We start from the raw sequence: 24,790 nt of genomic DNA on the forward strand, positions 1-24,790 counted from the left end.
GCCACTGAATGTCTTTAATGATCAATTCCATATGGAACCGTAGCTTCTACCTTCTGAGCACTTGTTTAGATCTGCGTACCATTAGGCGGTAGCATTGGGCAGCGTGCCCAATATGGTATTACAAATGCTAAAACCAATCTATTATTTTTAAATGATGGCTATAGAAATGATAGGTAGGGGTCGATTTGTAATTGGTTATTGGTGTTCCCAATGTTTCTCTGAATGGGTGTACATATTCCCATATGGCCGTAGAGTGCCACTGGGTGTATGTGAGCTCTGTAACCATAATCCAAACTGACAGGGCATTCTGAGTGAGATTTAGCTGCATTGTTGATAGAGGGATGGAGAGGGGGAAATTAAGAGAGTGCTCGTGGAAAAGGAAAAGGGAGATAAAGGGAGGAAGAGATGAAGGGAGGGTAAGAGATTGAAAGAGTGGGAAAGGGAGAGAGGGAGAAATATGGAGAGGGAAAGAGAAAGGGAGAAAGGCTGCGATGTACAGAGCGAAAGGGAGAGAGCGGCAGAGTGAGAGTGACATCACAAAGCATTGGGGCTGACACAGAAAGAGAGGTTAAGCATTGTTTTGGGAAAAGGTCAGCTGAGGTGACACACATCCATAAACATACAAACGAGACAACACACATACACACTCCATCACAACTCATCAAGGCCTAATTTGTTTGCTGTAGTCTCCTTCCTGTCCGTTGTTCTCTCGTTACTCTGTGCTCATCACCATCACAAGCACGCCAATTTCAACAATTCAAATGACATTATTCACACCGATTCCAAATCCAGGTCAGGGTATGGGGTATTGAGAATATGGTTCATGAAGTCAAGGAGAAAACATTGTCAGATAGTACAAGGACATCTCTGCTTTTGAAACTGCACACAGAGTTAATAAAATGAGAAATTACATTAGTACATGGGGGGTAATTATTTAAAAAAAAAACATTATTGTGATTTATCAGAGGTACTGCAGCACCCTCAGCACCCCTACTTCCTGTGGCTATGATTTGTTTATTATTGTATTGTTTTATATATCTCTGAAGACTATCCAGTTTTGATTTCTATTTGCCATATAATTTCCAACTGTGCATTTTTACAAAAATTCTGAACCTATGTACATTTTACGGACCCAGTATATTTTACATTAGTTATCTTGTTTTTAGTCCCACCCTTCAGCTCTACTCAACTCCTTCCATCTATCCCTGAACACCATCCAGTTTCGATTTCTATTTGCCATATATTTTTCACCTGTGCTGTGATGTTTCACCAAAGATTTTAACCTTTCTATTCTCATAGTTCCTACAGATTGTAAATTAAAGATAAACATTTTTGCTACGAATTTTATTATATTATAGATCAATATTATTGCTTTTCAAATCACCCAGTAGTGCTATTTGCAGAGTTAGCTCCAGGTAAATGTTTCAATTCTTCAGCCATTCCTGAACCTGTGACCAAAAACAAGAAACAATGGGCGTATGGGCAGTACCAAAACAAATGATCTAATGATTCTGGCTCTTCGCAGCAAAATCTTCAGAGCTGGGACGGTTGTGTCTCCCATATATATATAACATTCCATTAGTTGCAATCATTTTTTTTATAATCATTGAAAATCTCAATTTTCTTTAACCAATTTTGGTCCTTAATGCAGGACCGACAGACAAGTTCTTTACTCTCTCCCCCTTCCACTTGCCTCTTCCATTTTTTGCTGTAATGCTGCAATTAGTTGGTTGTAATTTTGGATAGAGCAGACATTTCCATATATTTTTGTTAGCTGCATGTGTGACATAACTCCACAAGTCCTATTTATGATATGCTAGTACATTAGTTTACAGGGCTGGATTCTCTTATCATTAGAGTGGGGACTGTGCTGGGCTGGAAGCTGTGGATTCTCTTATCATTAGAGTGGGGACTGTGCTGGGCTGGAAGCTGTGGATTCCCTTATCATTAGAGTGGGGACTGTGCTGGGCTGGAAGCTGTGGATTCCCTTATCATTAGAGTGGGGACTGTGCTGGGCTGGAATCTGTGGTGGTGAATGACGAAGAGTGGGACTGAATGTTGCTAATTAGCCATCATCCTTCCTGATATGAGAGGAGGGATAATTGATTGTTACACAGCATTAGGAGACTCTCCTTGTAATTCGATATGATGCACTTTCACCACAAAGGATTAGCGATGATGATATCACGAAAGCTCTGACGCAGGAAGTCAGATATAAGAGGCTATAGATACAGAGGCTACGTCCCAAACGGCACGCTATTCCCTATACAGTGCACTACTTTTGACCACGGGGTTTGATAAAAAGCAATGCACTATATAGGGAATAGGGTGCCATTTGGCACGCATACAGCGACTGTACTGTATGTAGGCTGGGCTACGTGTCCTCAGTGATGCTCAATGCTGTGACCTTCCCTGCGCTCCAGGAGAAAGACATAATCCTATTGTTTCTCATTGGCAGCAAGGCGGTCATGTCTTTAATAGCTGAATGACTCTTGTGTTGGTGTTATCATGAAGTTACTGGGATTCAAGTGGAATGGAGGATTATACCCTGTGTTTTGTTTCTCACCTCCATGATCTTAAAGATACTGTATTGTTTTGATTTGATAGACGAACGCATTGCAGGCTGAGTCCCAAATGAGTGGGCAGTAATGATTAACATCCCCTGTTTCAATTTATTAACAGTTTTTTAAAATCCCGTACTGATGGCCAGCATCTACCTTACCGTAGTTCTTTAATTATAATTTCATCCTAATTTACATCAAACACACATTGGGCTAGTAGGAAAAGGATGACCGAGCACGCCCACATTCTCATCGATGGCGCTGTAGTGGAGCAGGTTGAGAGCTTCAAGTTCCTTGGCATCCATATCACCAACAAACGTACATGGTCCAAGCCCACCAAGACAGACGTGAAGAGGGCACGACAAAAGCCTATTCCCCCTCAGGAAACTAAAAAGATTTGGCATGGGTCCTCAGATCCTCAAAAGGTTCTACAGCTGCAACATCGAGAGCATCCTGACTGGTTGCATCACTGCCTGGTATGGCAATTGCTCGGCCTCTGACCGCAAGGCACTACAGAGGGTAGTGCGTACGGCCACGTACAACACTGGGGCTTAGCTGCCTGCCACCCAGGAACTCTACACCAGGTGGTGTCAGAGGAAGGCCCTAAAAATTGTCAAAGACCCCAGCCACCCCAGTCATAGACTGTTCTCTCTACTACCGCATGGCAAGCGGTACCGGAGTGCCAAGTCTAGGACAAAAAGGCTTCTCAACAGTTTTTACCTCCAAGCCATAAGACTCCTGAAAAGGTAATCAAATGACTACCCAGACTGTTTGCATTATGTGCTCCCCCCCAATCCTTCCTTTACGCTGCTGTTACTCTGTTTATCATATATGCATAGTAACTTTAACTATACATTCAAGTACGTACTACCTCATTTGGCCCGGCCAACCAGTGCTCCCGCACATTGGCTAACCGGGCTATCTGCATTGTGTCCCGCCACCCGCCACCCACCACCCGCTAACCCCTCTTTTACGCTACTGCTACTCTCTGTTTATCATATATGCATAGTCACTTTAACCATATCTACATGTACATACTACCTCAATCAGCCCAACTAACCGGTGCCTGTATATAGCCTTGCTACTGTATATGTATATAGCCTCGCTACTGTATATAGCCTCGCTACTGTTATAGCCTCGCTACTGTGTATAGCCTCGCTACTGTATATAGCCTCGCTACTGTTATAGCCTCGCTACTGTATATACCCTCACTACTGTTATAGCCTCGCTACTGTTATAGCCTCGCTACTGTTATAGCCTTGCTACTGTATGTAGCCTGTCTTTTTACTGTTGTTTTATTTCTTTATCTACCTATTGTTCACCTAATACCTTTTTTGCACTGTTGGTTAGAGCCTGTAAGTAAACATTTCTCTGTAAGGTCTACTACACCTGTTGTATTCAGCGCACGTGACACAAACTTTGATTTGATTTGATTAGTGTACATTTAGGGTAAAACTTGCACATAGATAGAGCCTGAAATGGAAGTTCAATTTAGCCTCAATAAATGCCCTAAATGCCCAGAGATAAAGGCAACAATGCAGATTAAAAGCCTTAATCAGCAAGTTGTTTAGTAGCGAGTCAAAAGAAGAGAGAACCAAGCACTAGGCAGTCTCAGCTAGTGAGTAGATTTAGAAAGAGAAATAAAGTAAAAGAGAGTTACATTGGAGAGGGTGAGAGAGAAAGAGAGAATGGAATATTTAAAGATTTAGGTGGCTTGAAATTGGCCTAGTAGTTATATAATTTGAGCACAATCTTTTCTTAATTTTACCGAAACCAAAAACTTAAAACCAAGCCACTGTCTTTATCCACTGTACACAGAACCCTCTTGAAGCTCTACACCTCTGCAAAGTCCCCCAGGCGATTCACCAGTTTACTAGCCTAGAATAGAGTAAATTCTTCTGCTGCTCTGTCTTTCACTACATACTTTAGGCTGAGACTGCCAGCGTTGAAGTCATTTGTCGTGACGAGGGGCACGAGTGGTGTTGTACAAATCAAAGTCATCAGCAATTGGTACAACTTTAGTCGTTTTTTGGGGTATCTGTACTTTACATTACTATTTATATTTTTGACAACTTTTACTTTTACTTCAATACATTCCAAAATAAAATAATGTACTTTTTACTCCATCAATTTTCTCTTACACCCAAAGTACTTGTTACATTTTGAATAGTAGGACAGGAAAAATGGTCAAATTCACGCACGTATCAACATCCCTGGTCATCCCTATTGCCACTGACCTGGCAGACTCACTAAACACAAATGCTTTGTTTGTAAATGATGTCTAAGTATATTTTGATACTTTTTTTTGATATTTAAAACCAAATACTTTTAGACTTTTACTCAAGTAGTTTTTTACTGGGTGACTTTACCTTTACTCAAGTACTTGAGTAAAGTACTTGGGTACTTTATCCACCACTGGGAAGGAGTCCCTGTAGACGAGACATTTTTTTCCATCTGAAGACAGCCAGCTATCATGTCTGACATCAACATTGCTTCCCTCTCAGCATGCCACCACAGCACTCCCCTTAGGGGCAGAATTTGGCAGTCCCACACCTACACACTGTTCCACTCAGCAGTCCCAATGGGCCAGGGCTCACTTTTTGGCAGCTCTAACACAGGGGTTCCCCTCTGGCTGGTTCACTTACCATGTGGTCGCAGTCCCTGATGTGCAGGGTGGAGGAGCACTATTCGGCAGCGGGGAGATACACTGAGCAGAACAGAGGTACCAGTGTGTGAATAATTTTATTCATTTATTTATTAACCTTTATTTAACTAAGCAAGTCAGTTAAGAACAAATTCTCATTTTCAATGACAGCCTAGTGGGTTAACTGCCTGTTCAGGGGCAGAACGACAGATTTGTACCTTGTCAGCTCGGGTATTTGAACTTGCAACCTTCCGGTTACTAGTCCAACACTCTAACCACTAGGCTACCCTGCCGTCCCTAAATTGATCAATGTCAACTCTGTAAATTCGGTAAACTCAAAGAGAAAACATGTTTGTCTAAAGTGATGAATGAGATTGCTGGGGAGGTGGATTCATTTTATTCTGTTTGTCATTAGAAAAAGGGGTTTGGGAGTTTTTGTGTGTGCGTGCAAGTTTCTGCAAAGTCTGTTTTGTATAGAAACAGAGTTTGTAGAGCAAGAGAGTTGTTCATTCTATTAATCTCTCCCATTTGATATATGTCACATTGTCACCTCTCCCTCAGCTCATCCCTATGAAGTTCTGCTCTGTCCAGCTAGGGAGGGCAAATTCACCGTAGTACCCTTCCCACATTTATACACATTCCTGGCACATAATGTACTGCACAGATAACCACAGCCCAAGGGAAGGTCAATCTGTTCAGGAAAGTCCTCCCAGGAGAAGAGAGGAGAGGAAAGCCCTGGCTCCCCACCCTTCCTGAGGTCTGGTTCCGTGGGAAACAAACACACAGAGAAAGAGAGATGATGTTTTTCAGTACAGCAGTGTGTTCCCTTACACACAGCTCAATGACTTGACAGTGTGTTTTAGGATATTTATGAGTGTGACACTGTGTGCCTGATAAGATTACACTCAATTAAAATGGCCCATTTTCAGTGTCACTCTCTCTGTCTCCATCTCTCCCCCCACCCCTCTCTATCCCTCTCTCCCCGTCTATTTCCCTCTCTCTCTCTCTCAAGATTATATTCTCACACACTCAGCCCAATTCTCTGGCTCCTGTCACTTTCTCCCATGTTCCCCTGCAGTGCTGCTGTTCTTATTATTTTTGGCTTTGACTAAGCCTACAGTCACACACAGTGGCCAGCTATGGGGAGTTATTTGCCTAGGAGTTTAGGGTTAGGGCTTGGGTCAATTGCCTATAACCACGGGATCATCTTGTTCAATCCCCACTCACTGTTCCTACTCAATCACCACACATGTAGAGAGTCATTCTAAAGTCTAACTGTAATATGTATGTCTGTCCATTAACAGGACCCTGACAGAGCTTCTGAAGCAGCCCAGAGGAGAGGTTAGCTCAGTGGACAGCACAATCACCAACCCCCCTATCGAAACCAACTACATCTCAGCTAGGATGCTACGCAGCCGCAGCGGTAAGCACAGCTACTCAGCACACACGCACAGTGGTGTAAAGCACTTAAGTAGTACTTTAAAGTATTTTTACTCAAGTAGTTTTTTGGAGTATCTGTACTTTACTTTATTATTTCTATTTTTGACTACTTTTACTTTTACTCCACCACATTCCTTAAGGAAATATTGTACTTTTTACTCCATACATTTTCCTTTACACCCAAAAGTACTCGTTACATTTTGAATGCTTTTAGCAGGACAGGAAAATAGTCCAATTCACGTAGTTATCAAGAGAACATCCCTAGTCATGCCTACTGCCTCTGATTTGACAGACTCACTAAACCGACATGCTTTGTTTGTAAATGATGTCTGAGTGTTGGAGTGTGCCCCTGGCTTTCTGTAAATTAGAAAAAAACAGAAAATGGCACCATCTGGTTTGCTTAATATAGGGAATTCAAAATTATTTATTTTTTGATACTTAAGTATATTTTAAACCAAATACCTTTAGACTTTTACTCAAGTAGAATTTTACTGGCTGACTTTTACATTTACTTGAGTCATTTTCTATTAAGGTATCTTTATTTTTACTCAAGTATGACAGTTTTCCACCACTGCACAGGCACAGGCTAACAAATTCTCTCACTGTACTTTTGCTTGATGGAAAAACTTTACCAAACAGCCCCTTCTCCTCTCTTGCATCCTTAAAGCAGCCAGACCAAACACTGCAGTTTCAGTGCTGAGTAAAACCTAGCTGACTCATTAGTGTAGTTACATTATGAGGATCTAGGGGGCACTTATAACCCTGCACCCAAACACACTATGACTTATTCGAGGAATTCAGAGCGGAGCGCAACTCAGTCCATCCTATTGTAGGATCACAAAATGATTATCTACGTATATGACATGTGTCTGTTGATGTACCAAATGATTTCTGGAGACTTCTTTCAATGACTAAAGAAATGACATGTATTTGTACATACTTCACTAGTTTCCGGCTGTGTATGCATCACAATATACATGTATGTGTGTGTAGATACCGTAGAATAATAATAACTAATGACTAATAATTACTAAATAATAATGACTCACTCTCAGAGAGAGAGAGCAAGAGACAGACAGGGGTGTGTGAGAGAGAGGGGTGGTGGGAAGTGTTTGATCTAAGAGGCCCCCTACCTTTTCCCTCACCCCTCGAGCTGACTGTGCATCCATAGACCTAGGTTAGAGAGAACACACACATCACACACACACAAATGCGTACACACATCACACACACTGGTCTGCTCAATCCCCAAAAAACCTTTGGATCTCAGACCAGCCACAGTATTTTCTGTGATCCCCACTCAAAACACACACACAAACACATACACACATCAAGGATCTGTATTTCTGTGTGTTGATGGAGGCCTTGGCTGTAGCACTAGAGATTGGACTTGGATCATCTGCGCAAATGCAGTTTAGTGGATTACACGCACACACACGGCACAGCACTCCTCCGGTCTTCAGGATTTGGGCAGTCGGTGATGTATTATTTACGGTGAGAACTGTAGACTCCGCTAGGCTCACCAATCCTTTTTTTACTCATCTTTTCCCTCCTTTCTTCTTTCTAAAGGATTTCAGTTTGACACACCAGTGCTTCTGGTTTATAGTTCTGTCACTGCTCTAATCTCACTCTGTCTCAGAGTGTGGAATTGGCACAGTTTAAAAGGTCTGGCTCTGAAGGTGATGTTGTTAAAATGCTGTGGTTTGAATAACCTCTGTCCTCTCAATTGACTGTTAAGGGTCATCCCTTTCTGTTTCTCACTTAGTTGAGTGGGACATTATAGCACATTATGGCGCTAAACAGTATTGGCTTTTCCAGTGGGGAGGGAAAGAGATGCTTTGATAAAAGAAAGAGATGCTTTGATAAAAGAAAGAGATGCTTCGGGAAAAGAAAGAGATGCTTTGATAAAAGAAAGAGATGCTTTGATAAAAGAAAGAGATGCTTTGATAAAAGAATGAGATGCTTTGATAAAAGAAAGAGATGCTTTGGGAAAAGAAAGAGATGCTTTGGGAAAAGAAAGAGATGCTTTGATAAAAGAAAGAGATGCTTTGGGAAAAGAATGAGATGCTTTGATAAAAGAAAGAGATGCTTTGGGAAAAGAATGAGATGCTTTGGGAAAAGAATGAGATGCTTTGATAAAAGAATGAGATGCTTTGGGAAAAGAATGAGATGCTTTGGGAAAAGAATGAGATGCTTTGATAAAAGAAAGAGATGCTTTGGGAAAAGAAAGAGATGCTTTGGGAAAAGAATGAGATGCTTTGATAAAAGAAAGAGATGCTTTGATAAAAGAATGAGATGCTTTGGGAAAAGAAAGAGATGCTTTGGGAAAAGAAAGAGATGCTTTGGGAAAAGAAAGAGATGCTTTGGGAAAAGAAAGAGATGCTTTGGGAAAAGAATGAGATGCTTTGATAAAAGAATGAGATGCTTTGGGAAAAGAAAGAGATGCTTTGGGAAAAGAAAGAGATGCTTTGATAAAAGAAAGAGATGCTTTGATAAAAGAAAGAGATGCTTTGATAAAAGAAAGAGATGCTTCGGGAAAAGAAAGAGATGCTTTGATAAAAGAAAGAGATGCTTTGATAAAAGAAAGAGATGCTTTGATAAAAGAATGAGATGCTTTGATAAAAGAAAGAGATGCTTTGGGAAAAGAAAGAGATGCTTCGGGAAAAGTAATGCTGCCTGCTCACTGACCAAAGAGTCAGATTTACAAAGCATTTTGCTCTGGGTGTAAAGTTTGCACCAGCTTTTTCAATAGGGGATAAAACCTCAAAAAACAAAGCTTATTATACTTCCTCTTAACCTTTATTTAGCCTTTTTGGTCTGCCCTCAATATTTAATTCACTTCAAAAACGTGTGTCTACTGGTGTAAACTTTGCACCTGGTGCAAATGCTTAAGTTTGGCCCAAAAGCTTAATTTTCATTTAAGTGTAGAGCAGCTGATGATGCTTTTGTGTATGTTTATGAACCTCTCTCAGTCCAAAGACATTAAAACACGTAGAACGTTGGTTAACGTAAGAAATTGATTGTTAAGAGAGGCCAGAGAAGAAAAGGACCAAATGAACTAGTTATCAAACAGGAAACTACCTTGGGATAAGCATTTTCTCACGATACTCACCTCTCACTTCCTCTATCACGCAATAGCTCTTTCCCTTTCTATTCTGTCCATCTTTCTCTTTGTCTCTTTCTCTCCCTCTGCAACACTTATTTTTCACCCACATTTACCTTCCCTCTCTTTCTTAATATCATCATATTGGCTGATAACCTCCCATCTCCATCTCCAGGCTCCAAAAAAGACAAACAGCTTGTTATTCTTATAAATGACAGATTTTAGCAGGGAGCGATTTGTAGCCCCCCTCCCTCCAGCCCTAAGGGAAGCACTCCAGTTAAATATATAAAAACCAGTCTCTCATAGGGACTGATCAAGTGTGAGTCTTCAAGCACAGAGGGGTGATGGGGAGTAGCACGGCTCTATATACAGGGCGGTAAATAGGAGGTGGTAGCAAGGTGTGTGTGTGTGTGTGTGTGTGTGTGTGTGTGTGTGTGTGTGTGTGTCGCTATGCCTGTCACACTAGTGAAGCTCAAATGGCCAATGTGAACCTACACTGCTCTCAAAGTAGTACAGACGCATTAGGGCCAGCCACACACACACTCTCGTGTCTTATAGACAGACGTCAGACGTCCCGTTATGCACTCTCCTCTTTATCACCCTCCCTAAGGCACAAAATACTCTTTAATGTAACATTACAAACACACACACACACATGTGCTTGCTTGCTCGTCTCAGCAGTCTCTTAGTGTTTCACGGCTATGAACACCCACAATAGCTGGGTATTGGGAGCAGGTTGTACTATGGGTAAGTGTGTTCAGAATGAGGCACAAGCACACCTCTGGGCCTCTTGTGTAATAACCATGTAATATCCAATGTATTATGAGTCCTATTACTGTTCTGAAGGATCATGCCATCTCACCAATTCCCTAATCACCCTTTGGACGTGCCGGCTCTCTGGCAAACTCACCACACCTGAACTCACTCTGATAATCACCATTCCTCTCCTTTCCTCACCTATATAAGCAGCTAGTTTTATATCAGTGTTTGTTCGGTGTTTCTAGTGGCATGAGGCGGCCCAAGTCCTTATTCGATTTCCTTCGTTGTGCTTACCGGACTCTAAAGTAAGTGCCTTTTATGTATATAGAGAATTGTATAATGCTAACTTTCTAGCCGGGATGTTTATTGCCAATCAGTTTATGATGCTATACTTTCCTTAGAAAGTATTCCTTCCTTCCTTTGTCTTATATATCCTGAGTTCCATAGATATTACCCCAAGCAGAAGTCATGGATTACAGGAAACATTGGCACCAAGCTAAAGCTGTCACTTTCAAGGAGCGGGACTTTTTTCTTACCTTTATTTAACTAAGTCAGTTAAGAACAAATTCTTGTTTTCAATGACGGCCTAGGAACAGTGGGTTAACTGCCTAGTTCAGGGGCAGAACGACAGATTTTCAAATCAAATCAAATCAAATCAAATCTTATTTGTCACATACACATGGTTAGCAGATGTTAATGCGAGTGTAGCAAAATGCTTGTGCTTCTAGTTCCGACAATGCAGTAATAACGAACAAGTAATCTAACTAACAATTTCAAAAAACTACTGTCTTATACACAGTGTAAGGGGATAAAGAATATGTACATAAGGATATATGAATGAGTGATGGTACAGAGCAGCATAGGCAAGATACAGTAGATGATATCGAGTACAGTATATACATATGAGATGAGTATGTAAACCAAGTGGCATAGTTAAAGTGGCTAGTGATACATGTATTACATAAGGATGCAGTCGATGATATAGAGTACAGTATCTACGTATGCATATGAGATGAATAATGTAGGGTAAGTAACATTATATAAGGTAGCATTGTTTAAAGTGGCTAGTGATATATTTACATCATTTCCCATCAATTCACATTATTAAAGTGGCTGGAGTAGAGTCAGTGTCATTGACAGTGTGTTGGCAGTAGCCACTCAATGTTAGTGGTGGCTGTTTAACAGTCTGATGGCTTTGAGATAGAAGCTGTTTTTCAGTCTCTCGGTCCCAGCTTTGATGCACCTGTACTGACCTCGCCTTCTGGATGACAGCAGGGTGAACAGGCAGTGGCTCGGGTGGTTGATGTCCTTGATGATCTTTATGGCCTTCCTGTAGCATCGGGTGGTGTAGGTGTCCTGGAGGGCAGGTAGTTTGCCCCCGGTGATGCGTTGTGCAGACCTCACTACCCTCTGGAGAGCCTTACGGTTGAGGGCGGTGCAGTTGCCATACCAGTCGGTGATACAGCCCGCCAGGATGCTCTCGATTGTGCATCTGTAGAAGTTTATGAGTGCTTTTGGTGACAAGCCGAATTTCTTCAGCCTCCTGAGGTTGAAGAGGCGCTGCTGCGCCTTCCTCACGATGCTGTCTGTGTGAGTGGACCAATTCAGTTTGTCTGTGATGTGTATGCCGAGGAACTTAAAACTTTCTACCCTCTCCACTACTGTTCCATCGATGTGGATGGGGGGGTGTTCCCTCTGCTGTTTCCTGAAGTCCACAATCATCTCCTTAGTTTTGTTGACGTTGAGTGTGAGGTTATTTTCCTGACACCACACTCCGAGGGCCCTCACCTCCTCCCTGTAGGCCGTCTCGTCGTTGTTGGTAATCAAGCCTACCACTGTTGTGTCGTCCGCAAACTTGATGATTGAGTTGGAGGCGTGCGTGGCCACGCAGTCGTGGGTGAACAGGGAGTACAGGAGAGGGCTCAGAACGCACCCTTGTGGGGCCCCAGTGTTGAGGATCAGCGGGGAGGAGATGTTGTTGCCTACCCTCACCTCCTGGGGGCGGCCCGTCAGGAAGTCCAGTACCCAGTTGCACAGGGCGGGGTCGAGACCCAGGGTCTCGAGCTTGATGACGAGCTTGGAGGGTACTATGGTGTTGAATGCCGAGCTGTAGTCGATGAACAGCATTCTCACATAGGTATTCCTCTTGTCCAGATGGGTTAGGGCAGTGTGCAGTGTGGTTGAGATTGCATCGTCTGTGGACCTATTTGGGTGGTAAGCAAATTGGAGTGGGTCTAGGGTGTCAGGTAGGGTGGAGGTGATATGGTCCTTGACTAGTCTCTCAAAGCACTTCATGATGACGGATGTGAGTGCTACGGGGCGGTAGTCGTTTAGCTCAGTTACCTTAGCTTTCTTGGGAACAGGAACAATGGTGGCCCTCTTGAAGCATGTGGGAACAGCAGACTGGTATAGGGATTGATTGAATATGTCCGTAAACACACCGGCCAGCTGATCTGCGCATGCTCTGACGGCGCGGCTGGGGATGCCGTCTGGGCCTGCAGCCTTGCGAGGGTTAACACATTTAAATGTCTTACTCACTTCGGCTGCAGTGAAGGAGAGACCGCATGTTTTCGTTGCAGGCCGTGTCAGTGGCACTGTATTGTCCTCAAAGCGGGCAAAAAAGTTATTTAGTCTGCCTAGGAGCAAGACATCCTGGTCCGTGACTGGGCTGGGTTTCTTCCTGTAGTCCGTGATTGACTGTAGACCCTGCCACATGCCTCTTGTGTCTGAGCCGTTGAATTGAGATTCTACTTTGTCTCTGTACTGGCGCTTAGCTTGTTTGATAGCCTTGCGGAGGGAATAGCTGCACTGTTTGTATTCAGTCATGTTACCAGACACCTTGCCCTGATTAAAAGCAGTGGTTCGCGCCTTCAGTTTCACACGAATGCTGCCATCAATCCACGGTTTCTGGTTAGGGAATGTTTTAATCGTTGCTATGGGAACGACATCTTCAACGCACGTTCTAATGAACTCGCACACCGAATCAGCGTATTCGTCAATGTTGTTGTCTGACGCAATACGAAACATCTCCCAGTCCACGTGATGGAAGCAGTCTTGGAGTGTGGAGTCAGCTTGGTCAGACCAGCGTTGGACAGACCTCAGCGTGGGAGCTTCTTGTTTTAGTTTCTGTCTGTAGGCAGGGATCAACAAAATGGAGTCGTGGTCAGCTTTTCCGAAAGGGGGCGGGGCAGGGCCTTATATGCGTCGCGGAAGTTAGAGTAACAATGATCCAGGGTCTTTCCACCCCTGGTTGCGCAATCGATATGCTGATAAAATTTAGGGAGTCTTGTTTTCAGATTAGCCTTGTTAAAATCCCCAGCTACAATGAATGCAGCCTCCGGATAAATCGTTTCCAGTTTGCAGAGAGTTAAATAAAGTTCGTTCAGAGCCATCGATGTGTCTGCTTGGGGGATATATACGGCTGTGATTATAATCGAAGAGAATTCTCTTGGTAGATAATGCGGTCTACATTTGATTGTGAGGAATTCTAAATCAGGTGAACAGAAGGATTTGAGTTCCTGTATGTTTCTTTCATCACACCATGTCACGTTAGTCATAAGGCATACGCCCCCGCCCCTCTTCTTACCAGAAAGATGTTTGTTTCTGTCGGCGCGATGCGTGGAGAAACCCGCTGGCTGCACCGCTTCGGATAGCGTCTCTCCAGTTAGCCATGTTTCTGTGAAGCAGAGAACGTTACAGTCTCTGATGTCCCTCTGGAATGCTACCCTTGCTCGGATTTCATCAACCTTGTTGTCAAGAGACTGGACATTGGCAAGAAGAATGCTAGGGAGTGGTGCACGGTGTGCCCGTCTCCGGAGTCTGACCAGAAGACCGCTTCGTTTCCCTCTTTTTCTGAGTCGTTTTTTTTGGGTCGCTGCATGTAATCCACTCCGTTGCACTGGTTGTAAGGCAGAACACAGGATCCGCATCGCGAAAAACATATTCTTGGTCATACTGATGGTGAGTTGACGCTGATCTTATATTCAGTAGTTCTTCTCGGCTGTATGTAATGAAACCTAAGATGACCTGGGGTACTAGTGTAAGAAATAACACGTAAAAAAACAAAAAACTGCATAGTTTCCTAGGAACGCGAAGCGAGGTGGCCATCTCTGTCGGCGCCGGAAGTGATTTTTATCTTGTCAGCTTGTGGATTCGATCTTGCAACGTTTCGGTTACTAGCCCAACGCCCTAACCACTAGGCTACTCTAACCCGGAAGCTTATAAGAAATCCTGCTATGCCTGCTGACAAACCATCAAACAGGCAAGTGTCAATACTTTACTAAGATCTAATCGTCCTACACCGGCTCCGAGGCTTGTCGGATCTGGCAGGGTTTGCAAACTTTTACAGAATACAAAGGGAATGTAACGCTCGTCTTCCTCCTCTTCTGAGGAGTAGCAAGGATCGGACCAATGTGCAGCGTGGTACGTGCTCATGGTGATATTTATTATAACTCAGAACACTCAAACAAAAATAACAAAGGGAATGACACGAAACGAAACAGTCCTGTCTAGTGACATACACAAAGACAGAAACAATCACCCACGAAACACAGGTGGGAAAAGGCTACCCTGCCTAAAACCAACCTAAAACAAAGACATAACAAAATAACTAAGGTCAGAACGTGCCAGGGAAGCACAACCGAGAGCTGCCCAGTGACACAAGCCTACCAGACGAGCTAAAAAAGTTCTATGCTCGATTTGAGGCAAGTAACACTGAAACATGCATGAGAGCATCAGCTGTTCCGGAGGACTGTGTGGTCACGTCCTCCGCAGCCGATGTGACAGGTCAACATTCACAAGGCCACTGGGCCAGACGGATTACCAGGACGTGTATACCGAGAATGCGCTGACCAAATGGCAAGTGTCTTCACTGACATTTTCAACCTCTCCATGTCTGAGTCTGTAATACCAACATGTTTCAAGCAGACCACCATAGTCCCTGTGCCCAGGACAACAACCTCCCCCTCAACGTGATCAAGATAAAGGAGAAGATAGTGGACTACAGGAAAAAGAGGACCAAGCACGCCCCCATTCTCACCGTCGGGGCTGTAGTGGAGCAGATTGAGAGCTTCAAGTGTCTTGGCGTCCATATCACCAACAAACTAACATGGTCCAAGCACATCAAGACAGTTGTGAAGAGGGCACGACACAACCTATTCCCCTCAGGAGTCTGAAAAGATTTGGCATGGGTTCTCAGATCTTCAAAAGGTTTTACAGCTGCATCAAGTCTAGGTCCAAGAGGCTTTTAAACAGCTTCTACCCCCAAGCCATAAGACTCCTGAACAGCCAATAAAATGGCTACCCAGACTATTTGCACCCCCCCCCTACCCCGCTGCTACTCTCTGTTATTGTCTATGCATAGCCACTTTAGTAACCCTACCTGCATGTACATAATTACCTCAATTACCTCGACACCGGTGCCCCCGCTCATTGACACATTCACTCTGAACCAGTACCCCCCTGTATATAGCCCTGCTATTGTTATTTACTGCTGCTCTTTAATTATTTGTTTTTCTTATCTCTTACTTTTGGGGGGGGGGTATTTTCTAAAAACTGCATTGTTGGTTAAGGGCTTGTAAGTAAGCATTTCACTGGAAGGTCTGCACCTGTTGTATTAGGAGTATGTGACAAATAACATTTGATTTTATTTAATTTTATTGGTAATGTCCTTTGTTTGGTTAGCATTGTTGATATACTTAAATATTTCTCCTTACTTATGGCACTTTGTCTTGTATACTAATGTATTTTATCTATCTCCTCTTTGTATTCCCTTCAGACCACAACCTCCTATCATAACTTGTCACAAACTTATCTTCCGGCCTTACGAGCCATCAAATCTCCATCTTACCACCCATGTGCTCTTGTGACCTTCTGCTGTGCCCTTTTAGTTAGTGAATAAATAACGAGAACTGGAAACCTTGTCTTGAATCTTCGTTCCTGCATTCTTACTGATGCGCCACAGTGGCAATATCACTCTTCAACCTAGCCTAAGATACAGTCCACCCTAGTCTTTTTCTTTAATTATATTAGTAATAGTACTGCTGCTTCACTGCTGCATAACTCCAGCCTGTTCCCTCTGTCCCTCAAATGACTGCATCATGTCTCAACAACCCTCCACTGTTCAGACAGAGAGAGTAGCCCAGGACCAACTAGAACAGACAGCTAAGGACACATATCTACACTATCTATCATAGATGGCCTGGTCTGCAGTGTAAAGTACACCACCCAGCCAGACCAGACTGGGAAGACATGACATTACATAACCATAATGGGCCGCTCCTGCCCTCTTGTTCTTTCTTCAGTGGGTCACCACGCCGAAGGTCTTACTTGGTCATAATTTAATGGACATTTTTTCTTAATATGCAAGGCATAACTCCAACTCCCTATCTCCCAGCTTCTTCTTTGTTAGATCACATACCACTCATTTGATGTAGGCATACACACATACAGTGCATTCGGAAAGTAGCCAGGCCCCTTCCCCTTTTCCACATTTTGTTACTCCAAATGACAAAGAGAAAACTGTTTTTTAGAAGTGATTGCAAATTTATAAAAACTAAAACACAGAAATACCTTATTTACATAAGTATTCAGACCCTTTGCTATGAGACTCAAAATTGAGCTCAGGTGCATCCTGTTTCCATCGATCATCTTTGAGATGTTTCTACAACTTGATTGGAGTCCACCTGTGGTAAATTCAATTGATTGGACATGATTTGGAAAGGCACACACCTGTCTATGTAAGGTCCCACAGTTGACAGTGTATGTCAGAGAAAAAAACAATCCATGAGGTTGAAGAAATTGTCCGTAGAGTTTTGAGACAGGATTATGTCGAGGCACAGATCTGAGGAAGGGTAACAAAAACTTTCTGCAGCATTGAAGTTCCCCAAGAACACAGTGGCCTCCATCATTCTTAAATGGAAGAAGTTTGGAACCACCAAGACTCTTTCTAGAGCTGGCCGCCCGTCTAAACTGAACAATCAGGGGAGAAGGGCGTTGGTCATGGAGGTGACCAAGAACTCGATAGTCACTCTGACGGAGCTCCAGAGTTCCTCTGTGGAGATGGGAGAACCTTGAAAAAGGACAACCATCTCTGCAGCTGTCACATCGTGTATGTAGGTGGCAGGGACGTCAAGTGCAGGAGAATCAAACTTGGTATAAATGGAGTATTTTAATAACTTAAAACACAAACTCCAAAACCAAAGTCCATAATAAAATAAATGTGGGTACAAGAACCCGTCACACACTAATCCATAAAACATGAACATAACAATAAACAATCTCTGACAAGGACATGAGGGGAAACAGAGGGTTAAATACACAACATATAATTCATGGGATTGGAACCAGGTGTGTAAGAAGACCAGACAAAACAATGGAAAATGAAACATAGATCAATGATGGCTAGAAGACCGGTGACGTCAATCGCCGAGCACCGCCCAAACATGGAGAGGCATCGACTTCGGCAGAAGTTGTGACAGCAGCACTCCACCAATCAGGCCATTATGGTAGAGTGACCAGACGGAAACCACTCCTCAGTTAAAGGCACATGACAGCCCGCTTGAAGTTTGCCAAAAGGCACCCAAAGGACCCTCAGACCATGAGAAACAAGATTCTCTGGTCTGATGAAACCAAGATTGAACTCTTTGGCCTGAATGCCAAGTGTCACGTCTGGAGGAAACCTGGCACCATCCCTACGGGGAAGCGTGGTGGTGGTGACATCCTGCTGTGTGGATGTTTTTCAGCGGCAGTGACTGGGAGACGAGTCAGGATCAAGGGAAAGATGAACGGAGAGATCCTTGATGAAAACCTGCTCCAGAGCCCTCAGGACCTCAGATTGGGGCGAAGGTTCACCTTCCAACAGGACAACAACCCTAAGAACACAGCCAAGACAACGCAGGAGTGGCTTCGGGACAAATCTCTGAATGTCCTTGAGTGGCCCAGCCACTATCTTACGTCTCAAATCAAATCTTGACTACCAAAGTCCATTTGATGTCACAAAGCTGTCCAGTTCTTTAAAAATAAACTCTCCTGTTGTCCTGGTTTCCAGTGGTTTGCAGAAGAGGATGTCTTCCTTAATTGACCCCCCATAAACGTAACGGACATATACCAGGAACTGTGCCAGGCCCGCCACGTCTGTTGACTCATCCCGCTGTGACGCATAGAATTTACTGGCATGTATGCAAAGCAGTAATTGTTTCAAAACATCTCCTGCCATGTCACTGATGCGTCGTGAAACAGTGTTGTTTGATGAAGGCATTGTCTGTATCGTTTTTTTGGCCTTTTCCCAACGCAGTGTCCCAGCCATATACGCGGCAGCAGGAAGAATGAAGTCCTCCACAATAGTCTGGGACTTGCCTGTCCTAGCCACTCGGTAGCTCACCCTATAAGAAGCTTCCAGACCCTTCTTATTAATGGTATCCGTTGCTTTTATACATGTCTCACTACTCAAAAGTCGTCTTAATTCTTGCTCCAAAAACTCCCGTGGCTTATTTTTCAAATTGCCATGTTTTGTTTCTAAATGTCTGCGCAAGAGTGAAGGTTTCATCGAGTTGTGAGAGAGTACTTTTGCACATATAACACACTGTGGCTGAGGAAAGGCACTACTCCCAATATAAGTGAACCCCAAATCAATGTAGTTCTCATCATATTTGTGCCTCTTCCATGGTCCAACGTCCCTGTCTGTTGTTCGGTGCTTTCCTGGTAAGGGGGCAGTAGCTCTTCACAACTGTCGGTGTCCGTGCTAGCTGGGCTAACAACAAATGTAGAATTACTGATGCTAGCAATGGATGTGCTCGTGGAAGCAGAACAACTTGTGTCGTCGACAGGTGCCGGTGTAGTACTGCTGGTAGTAGCAGTACTACCAGTAGAGCTGGTATGTGTCTCTATGGACGCGGGCCTTACTTTCTTAAACCATTTATCAATTTTAGAGCAAAGAGAATGAGCAACGGCTACATTTGGCTACATATGGACTGTTAGTGAAATTCCTGCGAGAGAATAACGGTTAATGTGATTGGATGTTAATTATTTGACTAGGTTACCTGTATTTGACATTGTGTTGTTATTTTGCTGAACACTGGATGGTTTCATTTTATTTTTGGCTGTGAAACGAGGCTACTCAGGCGAGAAAAAAACCTCACCAAAATGTATAGCCCAGTTGGAAAATATAATTGGACTGTTTGAAAATGTGAATAATTTTTTTCACATTTTTAAAATAATTGTATTTTATATGTGAGTCACATTTTTATTTGGCTACCCCCGACGGCATTGCGCGTACCCCAGTTTGGAAATACTTGTTCTATACCCATGACTGTCAGAGTGCTCACGACCACTGCCATCCTACCCAGGGTCTGAGTAGGACCATGAACCAGCCCTACAGGACTTCATTGAGTGGTGTGACAGTGCGCTGCTGGAGTTGAATGTCTCCAATATGAAGGAAATGGTAGTCGAATTCAGGAGGAAGCCCCCCAGGATGGGCCCGGTGATCATCCATGGTGAAGAGGTGGACATTGTGGACCAGCATAAATATCTTGGTACCATCTTTGATAAGACCCTGAAGTTTGAAAAAGCTCACCAGAGACAATACTTCCTCATGAAACTGAATTAATTAATTAATTGTACACAAATCGATATGGCAAACCGAGAGCATGCTGTTTTTCCTTCGTATGCTGGTTCACATCCCTTTCTGTCAAGAACAGGAACCACCTCCAAGCCATTGTGAACACCTGTTGTAAGATCCCCGGGGTGCCTCTCATAAATCTGGCTTCATTCTTTGAGCAGCAGGCCAGGAGGAAGGCCTATAACATCCTCAGCACTCATGTCCTCAACCCACAGTTTCAACTGCTCCCCCTTGGACGACGCCTGCGCTGTCTCAAGTGCTCCACCAATAGGCACAGGGCCTCGTTTGTGCCCGAGGCCATCGAGGACCATTAAGGAAGACCTAGGGGACTATTCTAGAAATAGTTTAGCCCTACAATGAATTAAGAACTGTAAATACCATTAACTTTAAGTTTCTTAAATTGCACAATGTGTGTGTTTGTCCTGTCTGAAGCACCCTGTCAGCCAGGAATGAATTGCCCCTTGGGGATTAATGAAGTAGTATTGTATACACATGGGAAACTGAGCATGAAAAACCCAGCAGCGTTGCAGATCTTGACACACTCAAACTGGTGCCCTTGGCACTTGCTACCGTTCAAAGGCATTTGTCTTGCCCATTCACCCTCTGAATGGCACACATATATAATTCATGTCTCAAAGTTTAAAGCTCTTTAACCTGTCTACTCCCCTTAATCGACACTGATTGAAGTGGATTTAACAGGTGACATCAATAAGGGATCATAGCTTTCACGTGGTAAGTCTATGTCAACGAAAGAGCAGTTGTTCCTAATGTTTTGTACACTTAGTGTATAAGTATGAAATGTTATTTGTATACAACAAATACAATGTCTTATAAGCCCATGTGGGCTGAGCATCATGAAGATGAGTGACACTATAATAAATAAATAAACAAAAACAAGTCATGATCGGATTTGCTGAAGGAGGGACGAGCAAGGACCTTGTAATGCATGCTTGTAAGTTGAGTAACAGCAGTCTAGGACTTTATTGCCCCTAGTGTCGAAAAATACGTGTTGGTAAAAGTTGGGGGTCACATGTCTTAGTGATGTGAATTAAAATCACCAGCATCAAGTTTCCTGCTTGTTAATAGCCTCGTACAGTTTGTAAAGTGCCTGCTTGTTGTAGTTGTTGTCATCCTGAAGTGGAATATATATACAGCAGTCATGATATAAGATTGAATATATATCCAGCCATTATTATGAGCTGTCCTCCCCTCAGCAGCATCCTGTGCATGGTGTGGTATCTTGTCTGAAAGCATTGTTTCAGAAAACCAGAGAGTATTGCATTTACGAGTCCTGTTTATTAAAACAAATCTGTGATCAGTTCTATCCATCTAATTATTAGTCAATAGAATGGAGGGAAGTGGTGGCCAGTTTTCCCTTCGCCTTCAGTTCAGCTGGTGCCTAGCCGAACCCAGCCAGATGAACCGAACAAGTGTGCTCGCATACTCCCTTAAAAGTCCTTCACTTGAAAAACTAGAAAAAAATGGCAATAATACCATTTATCCATTTTGAGACTCCGTAGCCAGTATACACTTCCTCAAAATAGTCAGAATTTATCTAAGATAACTCAAGAAGTCTGTCATTAATTTTGATGTTTTTGCCGAGGAGATCTTAGTTATGCAATTGTACATCTAACTAGGATGTATTTATCAATAAAGAAATGGGCATGAAAACAAGTTGTCTCTCATTGAATGACAACAAAGGCTTTATTGAAGATATCCATACTGTTGACCAATCACCGACGAAGGAGAATAGACTTCGGCTATCGACATCGGCTTGCCTCGAAAAAAAATGATGTTCCCGAACAGCCGAAAAAACCCTTAATGAAGTCGAAAACTAGCAAAAGAGGTGGGCCTCTGATTGGCTGAACAAGTCACACACCCCCTGACAACCTGGTCATGAGGGTTTTCTACAGCCACCCTAAAATGTATGTAGTACATGTTTTACTCAGTAAAACCTGTGGGCGAGGCTGTTTGTCCCCAGGAGGTTCTCCATGTAGTAACCAAAAAAGTGTTAAACAAATCAAAATATCAGTTGTTGTGACAAGGTAGGGGTGCTATACAGAAGGTAGCCCTATTTGGTAAAATACCAGGTATATATTATGGCAAGGACAGCTCAAATAAGCAGAGAGAAACAACAGTCCATCTTTACTTTAAGACATGAAGGCCAGTCAATCTGGAAAATATAAAGAACTTTTAAAGTTTATTCAAGTGCAGTCGCAAAAACTATCAAGCGCTATGATGAAACCAGCTCTCATGAGGACTTTTGACTGGTACTGTATGTACACTACAGTTCAAAAGTTTGGGGTCACTTAGAAATGTCCTTGTTTTTGAAAGAAAAGCACATTTTTTGTCCATTAAAATAACATCAAATTGTTCAGAAATACAGTGTAGACATTGTTAATGTTGTAAATAACTATGTTCAGAAATGGATTGTCTCAACAAACATCCGGTGAAAGTGCAGAGAGCCAGATCAAATTACAGAAATACTCATAATAAACATTGATAAAAGATACAAGTGTTATGCATGGAATTATAGATAAACATCTTCTTAATGCAAGCGCTGTGTCAGATTTCAAAAAGGCTTTACGGCGAAAGCACACCTTGCGATTATGTTAGGTCAGCACCTAGCCACAGAAAAACATACAGCCATTTTCCAACCAAGGAGGTGTGTCACAAAACTCAGAAATAGCATTATAAACATTCACTTACCTTTGATGATCTTCATCGGAATGCACTCCCAGGAATCCCAGTTCCACAATAAATGTTTGTTTTGTTCAATAAAGTCCATCATTTATGTCCAAATACCTCCTTTTTGTTTGCGCGTTTAGTTCACAAATCCAACATCACGAGGCACGGGCAAGTCCAGGCGATAGTTCAGACGGAGAGTCAAAAAAGTTAAATTTCAGTTCGTAGAAACATGTCAAACTATGCATAGAATCAATCTTTAGGATGTTTTTTTTAAATAAATCTTCAATAATGTTTCAACGGGATAAATCCTTTGTCTGAACGCAGCTACCTCTCACGGCCGCGCACATGATTTAGCTCATGGCATTCTGCAAGACACCTGACTCAAACAGCTCTCATTCTCTCCCCCTTTACAGTTGAAGCCTGAAACAAGGTTCTAAAGACTGTTGACATCTAGTGGAAGCCTTGGGAAGTGCAATATGGCCCCATAGACACTGTATATTCGATAGGCAATGACTTGAAAAACTACAAACCTCAGTTTTCCCACTTCCTGGTTGGATTTCTTCTCAGGTTTTTGCCTGCCATATGAGTTCTGTTATACTCACAGACATCATTCAAACAGTTTTAGAAACTTCAGAGTATTTTCTATCCAAATCTACTAATTATATGCATATTCTAGCTTTTGGGCCTGAGTAGCAGGCAGTTTACTCTGGGCACCTTATTATCCAAGCTACTCAATACTGCCCCCCAGTCCCAAAGAAGTTAACAAACTATAGTTTTGGCCAGTCGGTTAGGAAATCTACTTTGTGCATGACACAAGTAATTATTCTAACAATTGTTTACAGATTATTTCATTTATAATTCACTGTATCACAATTCCAGTGGGTCAGAAGTTTACATACACTAAGTTGACTGTGCCTTTAAACAGCTTGGAAATTTCCAGAAATTACGTCATGGCTTTTGACATAATTTGAATCAATTGGAGGTGTACCTGTGGATGCATTTCAAGGCCTACCTTCAAAACACAGTGCCTCTTTGCTTGACATCATGGGTAAATCAAAAGAAATCAGTCAAGACCTTAGAAAAAAATTGTAGACCTCCACAAGTCTGGTTCATCCTTGGGAGCAATTTCCAAATGCCTGAAGGTACCACGTTCATCTGTACAAACAATAGTATGCAAGTATAAACACCATGGGACCACGCAGCCGTCATACCGCTCAGCAAGGAGACGCATTCTGTATCCTAGAGATGAACGCACTTTGGTGCGAAAAGTGAAAAACAATCCCAGAACAACAGCAAAGGACCTTGTGTAGATGCTGGAGGAAACAGTTACAAAAGTATCTATATCCACAGTAAAACTAGTCCTATAAATCGAAATAACCTGAAAGGCCGCTCAGCAAGGAAGAAGCCACAATTCCAAATCCGCCATAAAAAGCCAGACTACGGTTTGCAACTGCACATGGAGAAAAGATTGTACTTTTTGGAGAAATTTCCTCTGGTCTGATGAAACAAAAATAGAACTGTTTGGCCATAATGACCGTCGTTATGTTTGGAGGAAAAAGGGGGAGCCTTGCAAGCCGAAGAACACCATCCCAACCGTGAAGCACGGGGGTGGCAGCACCATGCCTTCCGCCTGGCTACTCCAACCTCAGCCAACAGCTCCGCCCCCCCCGCAGCTACTCGCCCAAGCCTCTCCAGGTTCTCCTTTACCCAAATCCAGATAGCAGATGTTCTGAAAGAGCTGCAAAACCTGGACCCGTACAAATCAGCTGGGCTTGACAATCTGGACCCTCTATTTCTGAAACTATCCGCCGCCATTGTCACAACCCCTATTACCAGCCTGTTCAACCTCTCTTTCATATCGTCTGAGATCCCCAAGGATTGGAAAGCTGCCGCAGTCATCCCCCTCTTCAAAGGGGGAGACACCCTGGACCCAAACTGTTACAGACCTATATCCATCCTGCCCTGCCTATCTAAGGTCT

General features: G+C 43.0%; 1 protein-coding gene across 1 annotated transcript in view; it reads left to right on the plus strand.

The window, feature by feature from the left end:
• LOC112224785 (protein shisa-9) overlaps nucleotides 1-24,790 on the plus strand; it is a 49,468-nt gene that overhangs the window by 6,236 nt on the left and 18,442 nt on the right. Inside the window, exon 3 of the mRNA XM_042306106.1 lies at nucleotides 6,510-6,628. Within this exon, the coding sequence (XP_042162040.1) occupies nucleotides 6,510-6,628 (119 nt within the window). The remainder of the gene's footprint in view (nucleotides 1-6,509; nucleotides 6,629-24,790) is intronic.

The sequence above is a fragment of the Oncorhynchus tshawytscha genome, linkage group LG25 (assembly GCF_018296145.1).
Source record: "Oncorhynchus tshawytscha isolate Ot180627B linkage group LG25, Otsh_v2.0, whole genome shotgun sequence".
Classification (NCBI taxonomy): domain Eukaryota; kingdom Metazoa; phylum Chordata; class Actinopteri; order Salmoniformes; family Salmonidae; genus Oncorhynchus; species Oncorhynchus tshawytscha.